The 15,358-nt window shown below is 39.2% G+C and overlaps 1 protein-coding gene across 3 annotated transcripts in view; it reads right to left on the reverse strand.

Annotated features, from left to right (window-relative positions):
• The window catches only part of COBL (cordon-bleu WH2 repeat protein), a 158,842-nt gene that overhangs the window by 9,545 nt on the left and 133,939 nt on the right, over positions 1-15,358 (reverse strand). For all 3 annotated transcript variants that reach the window (XM_066326938.1, XM_066326929.1, XM_066326918.1), the window contains 2 exons: positions 3,672-3,775; positions 400-2,408 (listed from right to left, as the gene is read on the reverse strand). In XM_066326938.1, the coding sequence (XP_066183035.1) occupies positions 400-2,408; positions 3,672-3,775 (2,113 nt within the window). The remainder of the gene's footprint in view (positions 1-399; positions 2,409-3,671; positions 3,776-15,358) is intronic.

The following is a 15,358-nucleotide window of genomic DNA, read 5'->3' on the forward strand; positions in this document are numbered from 1 at the left end:
TTGTAAAACCTTCTTCACACTGAACCCCCTAGTAAAACAAAATGCAACTTTCTCTCACTACAAGTATTTACAAGTTTTCTCTATGCTGTGTGTTCCTGTTTTTACATAACACACTGAAATAGGGGTTTGCCTCTTAGACTAACCTCAATTACCTCTCCTTTATCTATGTCTATGCACCCTCTGCCTCCTCCAGCTACTGCAGCACACATGATGTTGCCTAACACACAGGATGTGCAGAATAAGCACCAGCTTGGTCTGCATTTTGCCTTTATAAATTTTTCAAATGCCTTGTGTCTCCAGCTCACCAGCAGCTGTACAAGTTACCAAACCTCTGGTGTCTGACAGGGTGAATATAGGGCTCTGCAGCCTGATTGCGTTAAAAAAAGGTTACCACTTTACCTTTCTGAGTTTCTCCTTCCCCCCTCCTGTTTGAATGGCTTCCATTAGGGCACTGTGCAATGATGTGTCTTTTGGAACCGGCTTTTGGATGACAGGCTTGAACTTCTTCTTTGGTCCGAAAATATTGGTCTGCACATTAACATCAGGCTCACCAACAGTATTAACATCTGAATCATCAGGTTTCTCCTCCTGTTCAGACTCTGCATTTGCTGCTGCACCATTTAGCTCAGGTGAAGCTTTAGGTGAATGAACTTGTCCACCATTAGCAGTACGCCATTTAGTGACTCGCAAAGATGAGCTGAAAGAGGACGGGACTCCTTGGAGATCAGGAGACTTGAGAGATGAGGCTGGGTTAGTATGGGTCAAAGTCTCGCATTTCTGGTCAAACACAGTCTTTTTCTCTGCTACACTTTGTGTGCTGTTTAAACCATGATCATCTTCTGCACTGTTGTTATCCTTTGAAGAGGATTTAGTAAGTGGGACACTTGCATTCTTTTTATAGAAACTCACAGGAGTTGCTTGATTTGGTGCCCTGATATTAACTACTTTGTTCTCCATGCCAGAATTATCACCAAGTGTAAATCTGTGGGATGCTTTCTGACTGCAAGCAAAAATATTTGAAAATGTTTCTCTTGTTTCTGCTGATTCTGTTTCCACAGGGCTATATTTGGCCACAATAATACATCTTTTTGGTGAAACTTCTGCTTCATTCTTAACCTCTCCTGCCCCTTGCTTGTTTTCATCTTTCTCATTATATTCCATAGTGTCAGATTTAAAGGTAGTTGCACTGATGTGTCTTGCAATGGCAGAGGCAACATACTGACTTGAAGTTCTCCTGTGTGGCTTTACAAACGGGAGCTCCAGCTTGTCCTTACTAATGGCTGGGGCTACTGATGGTGTTACCTGGGACTGTGCAGCTGAAAGAGCTGGTTTGGTCCTTTCATTTTCAGTTTGTCTTTCAGCTACCTGGGTAGTAACAGTCTGTGGTGCTGCAGGTTTTGGAGCTGCAAGAAAGACAGGTTTGTGTTCCTGTTTTATAGCAAAGGGCTTAGAGTTTGTGGTGACTGCTGACTTTTTAGGAAAATGCTCAGCAGAGTCATCACTTTGTTTTTCCATAGAACTTGACCTCCAGAATGCCTTCACCCTGCCAATATGAATTTCCTCACTTTCATCAGAAGAAGAACCTTGTACATGCTTACTAACACTGGTGTTTGGGCCTATAAGATTGCCTAGTTCATCTATCTTGATGGCACCAGTGGAGAGTGAAACTCCTCTATCAAAATGTCTTACTTCAGGTTTGGGAGGGACAACTTTAAAGGTTGTCAAACCCATTTTAGGTTCGTAGCTTGATCCTGAATTCTGGGAACGATGACACCATGTGGGTGTTGATGGGACTTCTACCTCTGTTTTTTTTGCTGGTGGCCATTTGATTTCTAACTCTGATTTACTTTTTTTCAGAGACCTCTCTCTGCTACTACATTCATTAACTGGATTCAGCTTCTCTTTTGCTGTACTGATTTCAATTGTGGCTTTGGAGTGAGATGGACTCAGCTTGGATTTATATTCCTCAGACTTCACACCATGTTTAGGAGAAGGTTCCAGTCTTAAGTTCTTTTCTTTTTTTTTTTCAAAGGAGGATGTGAGAGATTCAAACATATCTCTCCTCTGTTCCACAGGCAAGTGAACGAATTCATTTTCAGATGGTTGCTGATACATTAGGTCCTTGCATATAGCTCCACCATCTGTGTGTCCCTTATCAAAGGAACCTGCGTTGTTGTTTTTATTTGTGAAATTTCTTGCATTAACAGAGTCGGCTGAGATATTCTGTGAAACTCTAATCTCCATCTCCTGATTTTCATCTAAGTTAGAGGTGCTAACTTCTGGAGCATCATCTATGATTGTCACTGGAACAGAAATGGAAAGATCTTGGGCGGCCTCAACTTTTCTTACGTATGGGTTCAAGGCTTCACTGGTGTAGTCGGAGTCAGAGTTACTGACATCATCCACTGCTGCAAAATACACATACAATGTTACATATAGGCAGTATTTAGGCAATATGACTATAAATTACACAAATAGCCAGTACAAGTTTAAGCAAACCAGGTATTTTAGTTACACTTAAAGTAACAGGTTTTTTTCTGCCTGTATTACAAAAAAAGGAGACGTCTGGGTCCTTATTGTCTGTTTGCAGATTAGGATCGGCAAAATATTCCTGCAGTCCTCCTGCTTCAGCCAGTGGGAATCACACAAATGTAGCTGAAAGCAGAATTTCATCTATTGTTCATACCTTATCTTTGACTAACTTATCTAAGTGATAAACATTTCACCACATGACTCCAAAGGAGAAACATTTCTAAGAAACAGCAAGCAACTCCAAATTATGTTTCCCAGACCTGGTTAGTAATAACAGCCCAGCTGAAGGATTTCCTTGAGCAAGCAAACAAAGAAACAGTACTTTTATTTTTTCTCCATTCTTCTCACCCTTTATTACCAGTGACTCTAGAAGCCTCATTGTGCAAGAGGGCTATATATCCTCTCAAATTTGCTGGTATAAATCAAAGGTTACAACACGAGCTAAGGAATGGCTGTGTCTGAAAACTCACAAGAAATCCAATCAGACTCAAGTCCATTGCAGAAGTATTACAATGAAGACAGGAAGTTAAAAAATAAGTATTCAATGTCATTTGTTGACAGACCAATAATAGAAAAGTATTTTTAATTCACAGTAGGAAAAAGAGGAGCACAATATGACATTTTATCTCTTCCCACTGTTTCATGTTTTTCCATTTTTAACTTTTAAATGTGCCTGTTAACAGAGAAGACACACTGGGTACAGAAATATTCCATCCTTTTCCACTTCATAATGATAAAATAAAACCAGAGGGATTCTTCATTAAACACAGAGCTAAATTCACAACTGATTTAACTTCACTGAAGTCAATGAAATTATGCCAAATTTGGCCTATAAAATGTGTCCACTGACTGCTGTTCATCTCTTTGTGGTAGAAGACACTGAAATACAATGACAATCTGATATGCAGTTTGAAAAATGTTCAGTGGGAGCCTATAAAGGGTATCTGCTCCTGAAGCAAAGGAGCCACTTTGGGGGGAACCCCATTCTACCTCACACTCTTGAGTTGTTCCCTGTGATCTCAGTGAGATCAGTGAGAAAGATATAGGATGTCTCAAGAGTACAGCTTGATTTTGCATCCACTGGCTGTGTCTCTGTCTTTTGTAACACACACACAGAGGTAACACACACACTTTCCTACCTTCTAAATCTTCATCCAGGTCAGCCAAAGTCTGCTGGAGCTGTGCTGCAACAAATGTATCTTCATTCTTATGCTTAGCCAAAGCCATTCCTTCATCTTGCCTGCTGAAGGAAGGAGGAGAAAATAATTTGGTCTCTCCCCTTCCTTTCACTTTGCACTGTTGCTTTGAAACACACTATAATTTCAGCCCCTTAGCTCCCACTGGGGGTCTGAAACTCATTCCCCAAAGTATGAAAAATGCGTAGCCTTACGCACAAACCACCATACTGATACATCCACATCTAGGAAATATCTCGGTGGCGCTTGAGCATACTCAGTGAGTTGGTAATTAAAAGATTACGATTAATAAAGCTTGCAAAGAAATGGCTTCAGTGTGAAGTATGCACTTCAGCTGGACTGCAGAAGCACAGCATATGCCAGGACAAAAGGTTTTGCTTATCCATACAATTTTCAGGCAGACCACTAACCATCCTGTGCACCCGCTCTAACAATATATGTGCACCTTAATTAAATAAAAATTGCATGGCTATGAAAAATAAATACGCCCTAAGTACTGTTAGACAAACGCTCTGCATCTTGAGGTGTGAGAAGCAGTGAAAGCAGTTTCTAATGAAAACATATCAAGGGACCTGATTTTGCCAGAAAACTGATGAAACTGTACAATGGCCTAAGAGAAGTCTGAAATCAGAATGACTAGCAAAGGTTGATTTGTCTTATTTAAAGAAGAGAAGAGAATGAAAATGCAACAAAAAAAATCCTTAAAAAACACCCCTAAAATTAAAAAACAAAACCAAGAACAAACAATAACAAACCAACAACAAAAAACCACCTATATGGTAACCTGGTACACAAAGTCCTCCTCTTTCTTAGAGGAAAATCTTGATCAGCAGAACATCTTTATCTAAATCACTGACAGCCTAATTTCACTGGACAATTTATTTCTTTCAGTTACCTGACACAAATTTAAGATGTTGTGGTCTCTGACACTCTAAGAGTTGCCCTTGTGATTAGCCTATTGAAAAAGTAGCTTTCCATTGTAGCCATACTTAAACTAACTCTAGCTGGGTGAAGCAGATTTGCCCTTTTCAAGATCATACCCTTAATTGCACAGATACAGTAAGAGATGACAGATTTTCTGTTAGTTTACCAAACACTACCGGAAAAATGCCATTTTTCTTCTTCTCTTTAATAGTAATCTTAATAAAAATTCACGGGTGTTTTCCTGACATTGATTAAAATTTTGTCCAACAATGTAGCTTCATTTTTTGCTACTTTGTTGTTTGATTTTTTCCCTTGTTCATACAAGGAGCAACTGAAAGGACAACTGAAGCATCAGGTATTTTATTTTACTTGATTATTTATTTGGTATTCACCTTCCCTTTGTGCCTTTTGTATTAGTCCTGCAGTAGTAGTAGTCCTGCAGCCTGATCCTTTTACTTTTACCTAAAATGCCTGGCACATACAAAGCTGACTTCATGTATGCTGTATCAATGAAAACAACAACACACACCTCCAAGAAAGCCTTCCAAAACTGTCATATGCACATTCTTGTGTATCTGAATACACAGATGGGATTAATTCAAGACAACAAAGCTTGATATATGACTAAGAGGCTTCCTGAACTGGAATCTAGGACAGAAATCAGAACTGGTTGATTTAAATACAGAAGAAGAGCAGGGTGCTCTGTGACAGGAATAAAATTTCTTCCAACATCTGCCACTGACCTGAGCTTTGACAGGCCTTGAACATCCCCACAAGCCAGTGTGATCTAATGATGCTCAGGCTCAACACCCACACTGCAAGATTCATGGTGAACTGAGTTTTCCCCCTGACAGATTACGAGGATGGTGGAGCAAATCAACTGAAGTCTCCAGTGCAGGCACCTGGCACTGTAGGACTGCAGTCCCTCTTTACCCTGAGGCGCACACACACACACACACACACACACACACATCCATAAATCAATGAGATTACTCATCTGAGCAATCTGACAAAAAGATTTACACTTATTGTAGCATCTGAACTGGGAGAGAAGACTGGCTAACAAAACTCTCAATACCAAGATGGCAGAAAGAATGAACTAACTGAATTTCATGTTGTTCTTGCAGTGGAAAGTTTCATAAAATCATTAAAAATACTCTCCTCTGAACACATTTTAAAACAATTTATTTGCAAACTCAGAGAGAAGACTTCCAATGGGAGAATGATTCAAACTGTGGACTAGCTAAGCAACAGGTCTATCCATCACAGAAAGCAAATACCACTTTCTTCTTTACAAAGCTGGTCTTGCAGAATAGTTGCACACAGCTGGAGGCAAGTAAGTGACACACACTGAGACTCGTTCTCTGACCTACTGTGGAGAAGTTGTTTCCAAAGCCTTGAAAAAAAAAATCTGTAAACTCACGAGGCCTAATTTCATGCAGGCTGTGCCAGCTCACAACCCTTCTGGGACCTGATTATATTTTCCTGCCTATTGCCTGACTCTTCTACAATACAGCCAAAATCTGTACTACTAAGTTGTCCGTGCTGGAATTTCTACAGGAAACAATAGGGTTGAGAACTTTATGGGAAATTTATCTCAAAAAACATATTTGGGATGGGAACAAGCATTCCTGGGCTTCAAACACACAGTGTAGGTCCATTGCACTGCACTGACCGGTTCTATTCTCACATCTATCAGTGGGAATCTTTTGATGACTCCTCATAGCAAAATTATCTTCTCCTTGCTGGGCACAACAATCAGCAGTGGTCTCTTTCATTATACTCTGTGCACTTATGCAGTGACTATACATAATTTGCCTCTCAATCCCTGCTTCAATCTCTTTACTTAGACAACTGGGATAATATCATCCAATTCACAGAATTTTTCTGAAGGAAAGAGAACAATGCATTGAAAATGAAAGGATTCTTATTTGCTGCTACAGAGGAAACTTCAGAAAGAGCAGATCTTTTCTCTTGCATTTCTAAATCTCTAAAAGAGCATGCATCTCCAAACTCACCTACAAAGCAAACCAGAAGGTATAGATTAATCACAAGGGCTTTTCTTAAAATTCTTACCACTGGGAATTTATGTGTTTTGTGAGGTGAAGGTCTGGTAGTTTCCAGTAGCTCACATGACATACGAATATGCCTAACAAGACTCTTTCTCATAGGAAAAGGAAAACAAAAGGGCCTCAATTCTTCTTTTTTCCATAGCCTTCTTCCCTTCTAACCCTACACACTTTTCTTTTGTTGACAGCTGTTCTGGCTAGAAGCCAAGAAAAATATGAGTTATTTCAATACCATGTTCTACATTCTGGATAAACACTACCAGTGGTATTTTCTCATACATGAACCTTTTTTTTTTTTTTTTTTTTTTTTTTTGACTTAGGGAAGAACTTGATAACCTTTATGCTGCCTTCCTGGTTAAAACATGAGGAACATGAGGTGCTAAAAATACAGCACTGGTGAGCATTTAGCCCAAGCTCAAAATGGCAAATGTGCACGGTTCCTGGAAGCCTGCGCACATATTACTTATGTAGATTAGCAGAGATTTGTGCAAGAGCACAGAACGAAGCAAAGTGACTACTAAACTACAGCATTTAATGTTCCACTGAGCTCAGGCTACAACGCCTAATTACTCCTTGGCAGTCATTTGCGCAGTTGGAGACAAAACGAAACTTACAGCAGCATTTTACCAAATTAATGCCATGGGAGACATACATTTATGAGAAGGTTTACACTCTAAGAAAGAGAGAAATGTCTCTGATAAAACTAGCTGGAAATGCTGCATAAAAATAAACTCAAACTGGTAGTAAGACAAGGGATTTGCAATGAGAGAGGCTGCCATTTTATTATAGTCAAAGGAGCTTTACCTGTGGGTCCATAAATGATAAATCTGACCCAAGTTTCTCTGAGAACTTCTTGGGAGTTCTAGTATGGCACCAGAAGTTGAGACCACACCTCCCACCATAACTGCTTAAGTACAACACAGACCTATGTAAACTGCAGAGAACGGATGGAGGAAGGCATTCAATTATCCAAATGCAGATACTTGGTGCCATTTTTGATACTGTAGGATATTCAAGACATCTGTCTGGGGCTCTTACACTTAATATGGAAGACATGGAAACTTGTGTCCCATCTGAATGTCAACAGGTAAGAAGAAACCTAGTAGCAGACAGTATCTCAGGTTAACTGAATGTGATTTGCAATCTCACTCATTTCGCACAGTATTTGCTACACTGACAGACTTGAGAACATGAATCCTGTGAACCTGTTACTAAGTGGGGTGGGAAGACAGAGCCATTGCAACTAAGTCAAATCCATACAGGCACAATGTGCAGTAGGACATGCAGGGATGTACTGACAACTGTGAGGCACACTAAGAACATTCAGCTTCTCAGATGAGCCTTGGGCAGCTATGAGGGACTGACCTACATGGAAAACTGACATGGTTCTTCCAGTTCCAAAGACTGGGCTTTGGAACATTTAAGATCCCCTCCTAGCTCTGACAGTCATCCCAGTTTGGTCCTGGGGATTTACATTAACTCATCTTTATGTATTCAAATTTGTTCTCTTTAAAAGGAATCCACGATATTCACGTCTTACACAAACGCTGCTAAGAGAAATGCTTCTACTTTGTGTATAAATCAAGGTGAGTGTTAAAGCAGAGATCGATGCTGAAGGATTTTAAGTTGTAGGAAGTATGGCTGAAGCTTTTTGAAAACAACTTGCTATTCAATCAAGCCAGAAAGATGGCATTAGGTAAATGCAGGGGGTTTATATATTGATTTTTGTGAGTGATGTGGCAAAGTACTCTTCAAAAGCGGAGATAACTGTTTTCTGGATTAACCAACGGTTTCCACAATCTTAGAGACCATTTTTCCATTCTTTGCACTTCTTGGGCTAGGTAATTTTTTTTCATTTCTTTTCAAGGAAGTAATATAACTGCAGCAGGAGAGCAGCTAGTCTAAGTGCTGGACTTTCTAGTCACCTAAGCCATGACCTGACCAGTGGTATCTTTCATTTCTACTGCCTCCTGTGAACTTGAGAATGAATTTTTAACCAAAGCCTGTTAAAATTCAAAAGTTGTAGACTAAACAACCAATTCAGGACTGGTTAGATAGCAAAGCCATCACTTGTGTTTGATGGAAGATTTCTGAAATTGGCAAGCAACTAAGAAAGGGAAAAAGCATATGGTCATATTCTGTTGAATACCAGATAACCTTCTTTTTTATGTTCTTAGACAGGCAATAAAAAAAGCAATAAAAACATATTTTTGAGAGCAAGGGACAGGTATCACTTCCATTCCATTTTTAGTTTGTGTTCTGTTTCTAGTTCTGTGGGACTACATCAAACAAAGGTCTTTACCCTGCATTTATAACTGTGCTGAATAAAAGTCATCAGAGATTGAATTCAACTATTTTTCAATCTTGTAATACACAGGTCTGTGTCTTCAGATATGCTGCTACCCAATTAACAGTAAGAAATTGAAAATAGAGGCGAGGAGCAAAATGAAGCAATTTTTCAACAGCAGCTGGGTTTATGGTCCTTTTACAACTTTCCTCCATGGTTACTGGTCAAGAATCTAAATAGAAAGCAAACAAATATGCTTTTGCACAGTATCCTTTTATGTTCTAATGCTAGAAATCTCAAAGCTTGTTACATACCCGAGTGATTAAGGCTTCCAGAGTACATGACATATGTCAGTTCTAGGGTCCTGCTGCATAAGCAGCAGCTGGATGTACCCCCACTCCCCCTCCTCTGGCAGCGGCTTCTCAACAGGAAAGCCCGTAGGCAGACAGAATTGCCAGAAATAGTCAGGAAAGTAGGCTAGCATGATTTAGAGCTTAATACAGCCACATCACCTGTGCAATGTAACACTGCAAGTTAAAAGATGGTACAGTCAAATAACTTCTCTTGATTTACACAGAAAAATAAAAAGAGAAAAGGACCAGAACCTTCTTCTCCTGTAAACCAACACCAGGTCTTCAGCAAACCAAGCTGCTCTCTAATATTTAAAATATTCTACAGCTCCAAAGCATACAGTATTTTTCCAGTGGATGAGTTTAACAGAAAGGCTAATCAAGTATTCTTGCCCTAGAATGACTGTGAGTATCTATTACTTAACCATAATATCCATAATATCTTTCCTCCATGAAGAACTGCCAGCAAAAAAGTGCACTAAAGTTACCAAATTTGAAGAGTTTTCTGGAACAAGGGGAAAGGGAAAGCCAGAGATAAGGAAGGAAAACTATGCAAGAAGCAGAGGCTTGCAAATCTGTCAGACATCTGGGTCTTAATTAAATAATTTTTCTTCCCTGAGGTTCTCCCTGTCGCTTTAACCCTTTCTCTACTTTCCTGCCCCTTGAAACCACTTTCAAAAAAGTAAACCAGCCCTACCCAGTTAAAATAAAACCTATCCTATAGAGAAATAATAGAACTAAATTTTCTCATGCTTCTCAGACACAGTTACAAGTGACAAGTAATTATACAGAATGTGTTTGCGCACAGAGGTATATATAATACATACATACACTGCTATTTTTCACTGCAGTTTTTCTCTTTCCTTCCTGCCTTCTGCCACTCACTATTTTTATTTCTTCTGACCAGCTTCCATGCTGAATTCTCTCCAGCTACTGACTTCTCCTTCTGTCCTTCCCAAGTGAAATACAAAACCCTGAAACATTTGAATGTGAAAGGACTGAAAATTAAGCAGAACAGGATCACCCACCCCTATCGTTTCAAGCTTTTGTTTTAAACTAACTCTTCAAAACCCAAACAGTTTAGTAGCAAGCAGCAAGTACTTCTCAGGTTGGTAACTGAGAGAACTATCCTCCCAGCAGCTTCAGCAACCCTGACCAGAGCCAAAGGTAACAAATTCTTCCAAGAGAAAGGGAGGAAATGGGATTATCTCTGTCCAGACCCACAGCACGAACTGATCTCTGGAGGGTTCCCCCACCCCCACTCTATGTCCTCTACTAGCTGTACGTGAAAAAATATTCCTCTCTCATGGCTACTGGAGCAGACACTCAAGGGAGGGGAAAATCCCTTTCAGACATTTAGAAGGTATTTTGTCTTTTCGTCAAACATAAGCCTGTATTTATTTATATCTTTATAACAAGAAAGTTCCCTTCACATTTTAAAATACTTTTATTTATTAAACATTTCAATACATTTAAAATCTTTTCAGAATTAAAAAAAAAGTCTGGTATTTTCAAGTGTTTTTCGTTCTCTGAGACAGGCCAGCAGAACCACTCTTAAGAGTGAGCCCCTCTAAAACATTGATTTCAGTTGCTTATAAAGTTGAGAAACTACACACCTCTGTGAGGTGACAGTCCACATGACAATTTATATTATGCCCATACTTATACTATTATTTTATTTCAAGCAGAATGTTTAAATGTCTTCCATTAACAAAGTTTGGAGGAAAAGGAGAGCCGCATTCTGATACATGAAATTCTATTTAATACTCAGCCCTCTGAAAAAAGGTGGTCCTGGCATGGTCTATCTGTTCACTACTCTGCCTTGACTCTCTGCCCATCAGCTCTCCTTCCCTTTAACAGGAAAATGCCACCTCTTCATATCACATGAGCACTGTGCAGAGAAATGAATTAAAATCTGCATAGCATGTGAATACCAGTGCAATGAGTAAGATAAAAAGAGCCAAAGGAAATGAAGTAGTCCTGTCTCCAGAAGAGAATTTGAACTGAGTGAAGAGCGGCATATCTGTTTTATTAATTGAGTACTGAAACTTAGAAAGAAAATAAAATTGAGTCCCATCAGTGTAACCAGAGATGTTATCATACTGTACAAAAGGGGGGGGAATTGACATTAAAACAGGGAGAATCTAAGATTACACACAGATTCTTAATATGGAAGTTACCTAACTTTGAGTTGAGCACATGACCTAGCATCCCTAATAATATTATTTTAACATAATTTTTAATGTGTAATTATTTATAAAGCTCCAGACAGTAGGTGCGCATGATGCTTTATAGGCGTATAGAATTGTCTGATCCCTGCCCCTAGGAGCTTGCGTGATGACACCACACAAGGGATGGGAAAAGAGGGGGTATGGGAGGACAGGGTTGCAACACTGTGAGATCATGAGATGTACTTACTGCTACATAAGCAACATTTCAGCTTCTCTGTGGTTTTCTTGTTACTCATTTAACACTATATATTAAAATTTGGTGAACAGATACATAACACAAAGACATCAACCGTAAGAAAGGATATGAATAAAGAGAACTATGTAGTACAATGTTCAGACTCAGCAGTTAATATTAAAACATTCACAGGCAAACGTTGCATGTAGTCAATTATTTATATGGGTTTAGCCCTTGGCACCTCCAGCTGAGGTCTGGATTCTGCTCCACCAGGCACTGTACAAATGTATCGTGAGATATGATAGCTGTGTTAGGGTTTTTAGGGTAAAAAAAACAGTGTGTCACAAGGGGATCTCAGGCTGAGAGACCAAGATGGTTTAACAGGTTAGAGGCCGAGCTAAGAGTAGAACTAGAGTGTTTTGACATTTGTTTTGATATTCTAATCGCTAATTAGTATGTGTATTTAGATTATGATTACTTGAACAAGAATCCCCAAACCAAACAGAAAAGAGTGCATTTGCAAGTTTCTACCATAAACAGAAAATTAAAACCATAGAGGAAAGACCCCAGCTTGGAAACCCTGGAATCCATGTACCTTCTTTTATAAATTTCTGTTTCTGCGCTGTGGGAACTGAAGTAGATTGGAGCTCTGCTGTGCTCTCATATTTGTTTGTGCAAAGCCCGTGGTTGGTGTAATTTCTGATTCTAGCCACAATGTTACCCTGCTATGTGCTGACAAACATATCCCACGTCAGAGACTGTACCCTTAAATGCTCACAGGATTCCTTGACTTCAGCAGCAGATGAAGACCCTGCTGCTATCAGGCATTACAGCCACACAGAGACCACCTAGGACATCCAGTAAACAACTCCAGAAACCCTAAGAAAAAATTAATTTAAAACAAAGCATACAACTAATTAAAGGAAGCAACACGGCAAAACATTCTCCATCTCCAGGAGCACAGGCTAACTCTTTGGAGCAAACCTAGGTAAGAACTGTGGACTTGATTCTGCTCTTCATTGCAATTTTTCACGATGGATGGTCAAAATACTACCTGGACTTTTTTTACAGCCCTTCACACTCCAAATATAATTTGCTTCCACTTTAAGAGTACTTTTCACAATCCACAGAGTACGAAATTATTTTAGTACATACCACTATTAATTATTAGGAATTTTTTCTTTCACTGGGTGAAAAGCCGAATTTTTAGTCAGATCTACAATATAAAAAACCTAAATATTTCCATTATTCTTATTAACCTTTTTTTCCCCAAACCTCAGCCAAGTTAGTCACTAAATAAAATTTCTGGCTTCAGTAGAGCTCAGACTCAAGGAGAACTCAGTCTCACTGCTGCTACCCCCTGCTACTTTACAATAGCAAAACGTTCTTCCAATTTCCTTGTTCTTATCTTCCTTTTAGAATTGAGTTTAGATCACTAGTGTACAAAGTAGAAGATAGAAAGGAATGAGCAAACTCTGTAAAATTTTCCTTTGTATTTTGTAGCTTATGGAATGTACTTAAAACTCTGTATAGCTTGGTATTGGTTGTTCACACAAAGTGCATTTTGACGTGTCTGGGAATTTAAGAGGCTGGTTTGGTCCTGAGTTCATCAAAGAACTATGCAGAATTTCTGAGTTCTCAACACATTTCACTAGTGGGGTGGTAGTTGTTCTGACAGTGAAAATGGATGTTCTCCAAATTTGGCTCTACTCAGAACTGAACTAAGAATTTATTTATATCTGATTAAAACAAGAATTTCAGGCAAATAGTTTTAAAAACTACTTTTTTCCCTTTCCTCTACACTTAGGAAGTAGCTTTTAAAAATTTAGCAGCTTGACCTCAAAAAGATTTAGAGGAGCACAATTTTTTCAAAGCTGTTTTGTTTACAAAGGTAGGTTATGAGTGGAATTCGATTTACCTTCAAATACTACTGACACATTCAGAGTATAACATTTCAAAAGATATTACTCTCAGCATCATTGTTGTGTCAGTCTAAGTGGTTGCTGACATAAGATTGAAATACATCATAAATGTTAAGTTTTTGCTATATCCCTAAGCTGATCTGGAGCAATTTTGCTGTCCCAGCAAAAAATAAATAGTATTTAAGAAAAATAACTGCATTCCCCAAACAACAACTGTCTCCTATTTCAGTCCCAAACCACTAGTTTTAAATTAAAGATATATTAGATGAATACAGAATATTTAGCATAATAAAATCACAATAAAAAAAGCAAGTTGGAAGCCTATCCCAGTGTCTTGTTCCATGCAGGGTTAATTTCAAAGCCAGAACAGGCTGCCCTAGGCTTTGCCTGGCTGAGTTCTGAGAATCTCCAGACATGGAGATTCCTCAGCTTCCCTGAGGAGCCTCTTCCATTGCTTAACCATTCCCATTTTGAGGAATTCCCTCATATTTAATTTTTATTTCCTTTAGAGCATCTGGTGACAGTTGCTTCTTGACCTTTCACAGTGTATGCCTGAGAAGCCTCCTAGTCCTCCTTTTGTTATGCAAAGACTGCAACCAGGTCCCTCCTTACCAATATCACTTTCCCAATGTGAACAACCATTCCACTCATACCTCGCGTGCTCCAGTGCCCCAGCCCCGCCAGTGTCTCAGCCCCGCCAGTGTCTCTCCAGTTTTCCAGTCTCCCTTTTGAACTGGGGGACCAGGACACTGCAGCACTGGCCTCTCAGCACCTTTCTGACTGCAATGGGAAGTGCATCATACTATCCTTTCAGCTTCCATTCCTTTGGCTCAGCAAGACCCCAGACTCAAGTCCTGATGGACAGCTTATGAAACATCCCACTGTCTCTTCTCTGTGCACTCTTTCCAAATAATAAAAATTGTGTGGGTTTGTGGGGCAAAGGTAAATCTAAATGTCATGGACAGAATATATGTATCTTTGGCTGAGGTGAAAGATGGAGGGAATATTGACTTTCAGGAGGGAGTGTGTCACAATGACCTGTGGTTAATCTTTAATTTGATTATAGAACCAGAAAAATTTCCCCCCAGATTGTAGCTGATTAGTATTGTCATTACAGGGCTTTGTTTTAACGTCTTTGGTCAATGAAATGCTACTTTCTTCCTCCCTCACTGGACATGTGTGTTTTTCAAACCACTTTAGATCCTGCATTTTGAAGAAAGTTGGGATAGTTTATTTACCTCAAAAGGACCAATGTAAGCCTACTGAAATTAATGAGTTTCTTTTTTGGATCAGGTCTGGAATGTTAATTGCAGTTACTATACCAGCCTATCTAATCCTTCCAATAGAAACTGTGTGAGGACCTAAGACACTGCGAAGGTAAAAATCACAAGAAAAATGTATTGTTGAATAAGTATCTAAGTGAGGCTTGACCTTGTCCCCATTGATACTGATGGATAAAGAAAAACCCCAAGATAATTCCAGTAGGTTAAATACTGACTTTGGTCTAATTTATCCCAAAGTTATCATCCACTGCATGATCCAAGATGAAGTTCCCACTCAGAAATATGTAGATGGAAACAACTAGGTCATGATACATGCTTTTATGAAGTGGGTACAGATTAGCAGCTGAATGGAGAGAGACCAGAAAGCACAGACTTTGTGTCAACTGAGA

Source organism: Sylvia atricapilla, chromosome 1, assembly GCF_009819655.1.
Source record: "Sylvia atricapilla isolate bSylAtr1 chromosome 1, bSylAtr1.pri, whole genome shotgun sequence".
NCBI lineage: Eukaryota > Metazoa > Chordata > Aves > Passeriformes > Sylviidae > Sylvia > Sylvia atricapilla.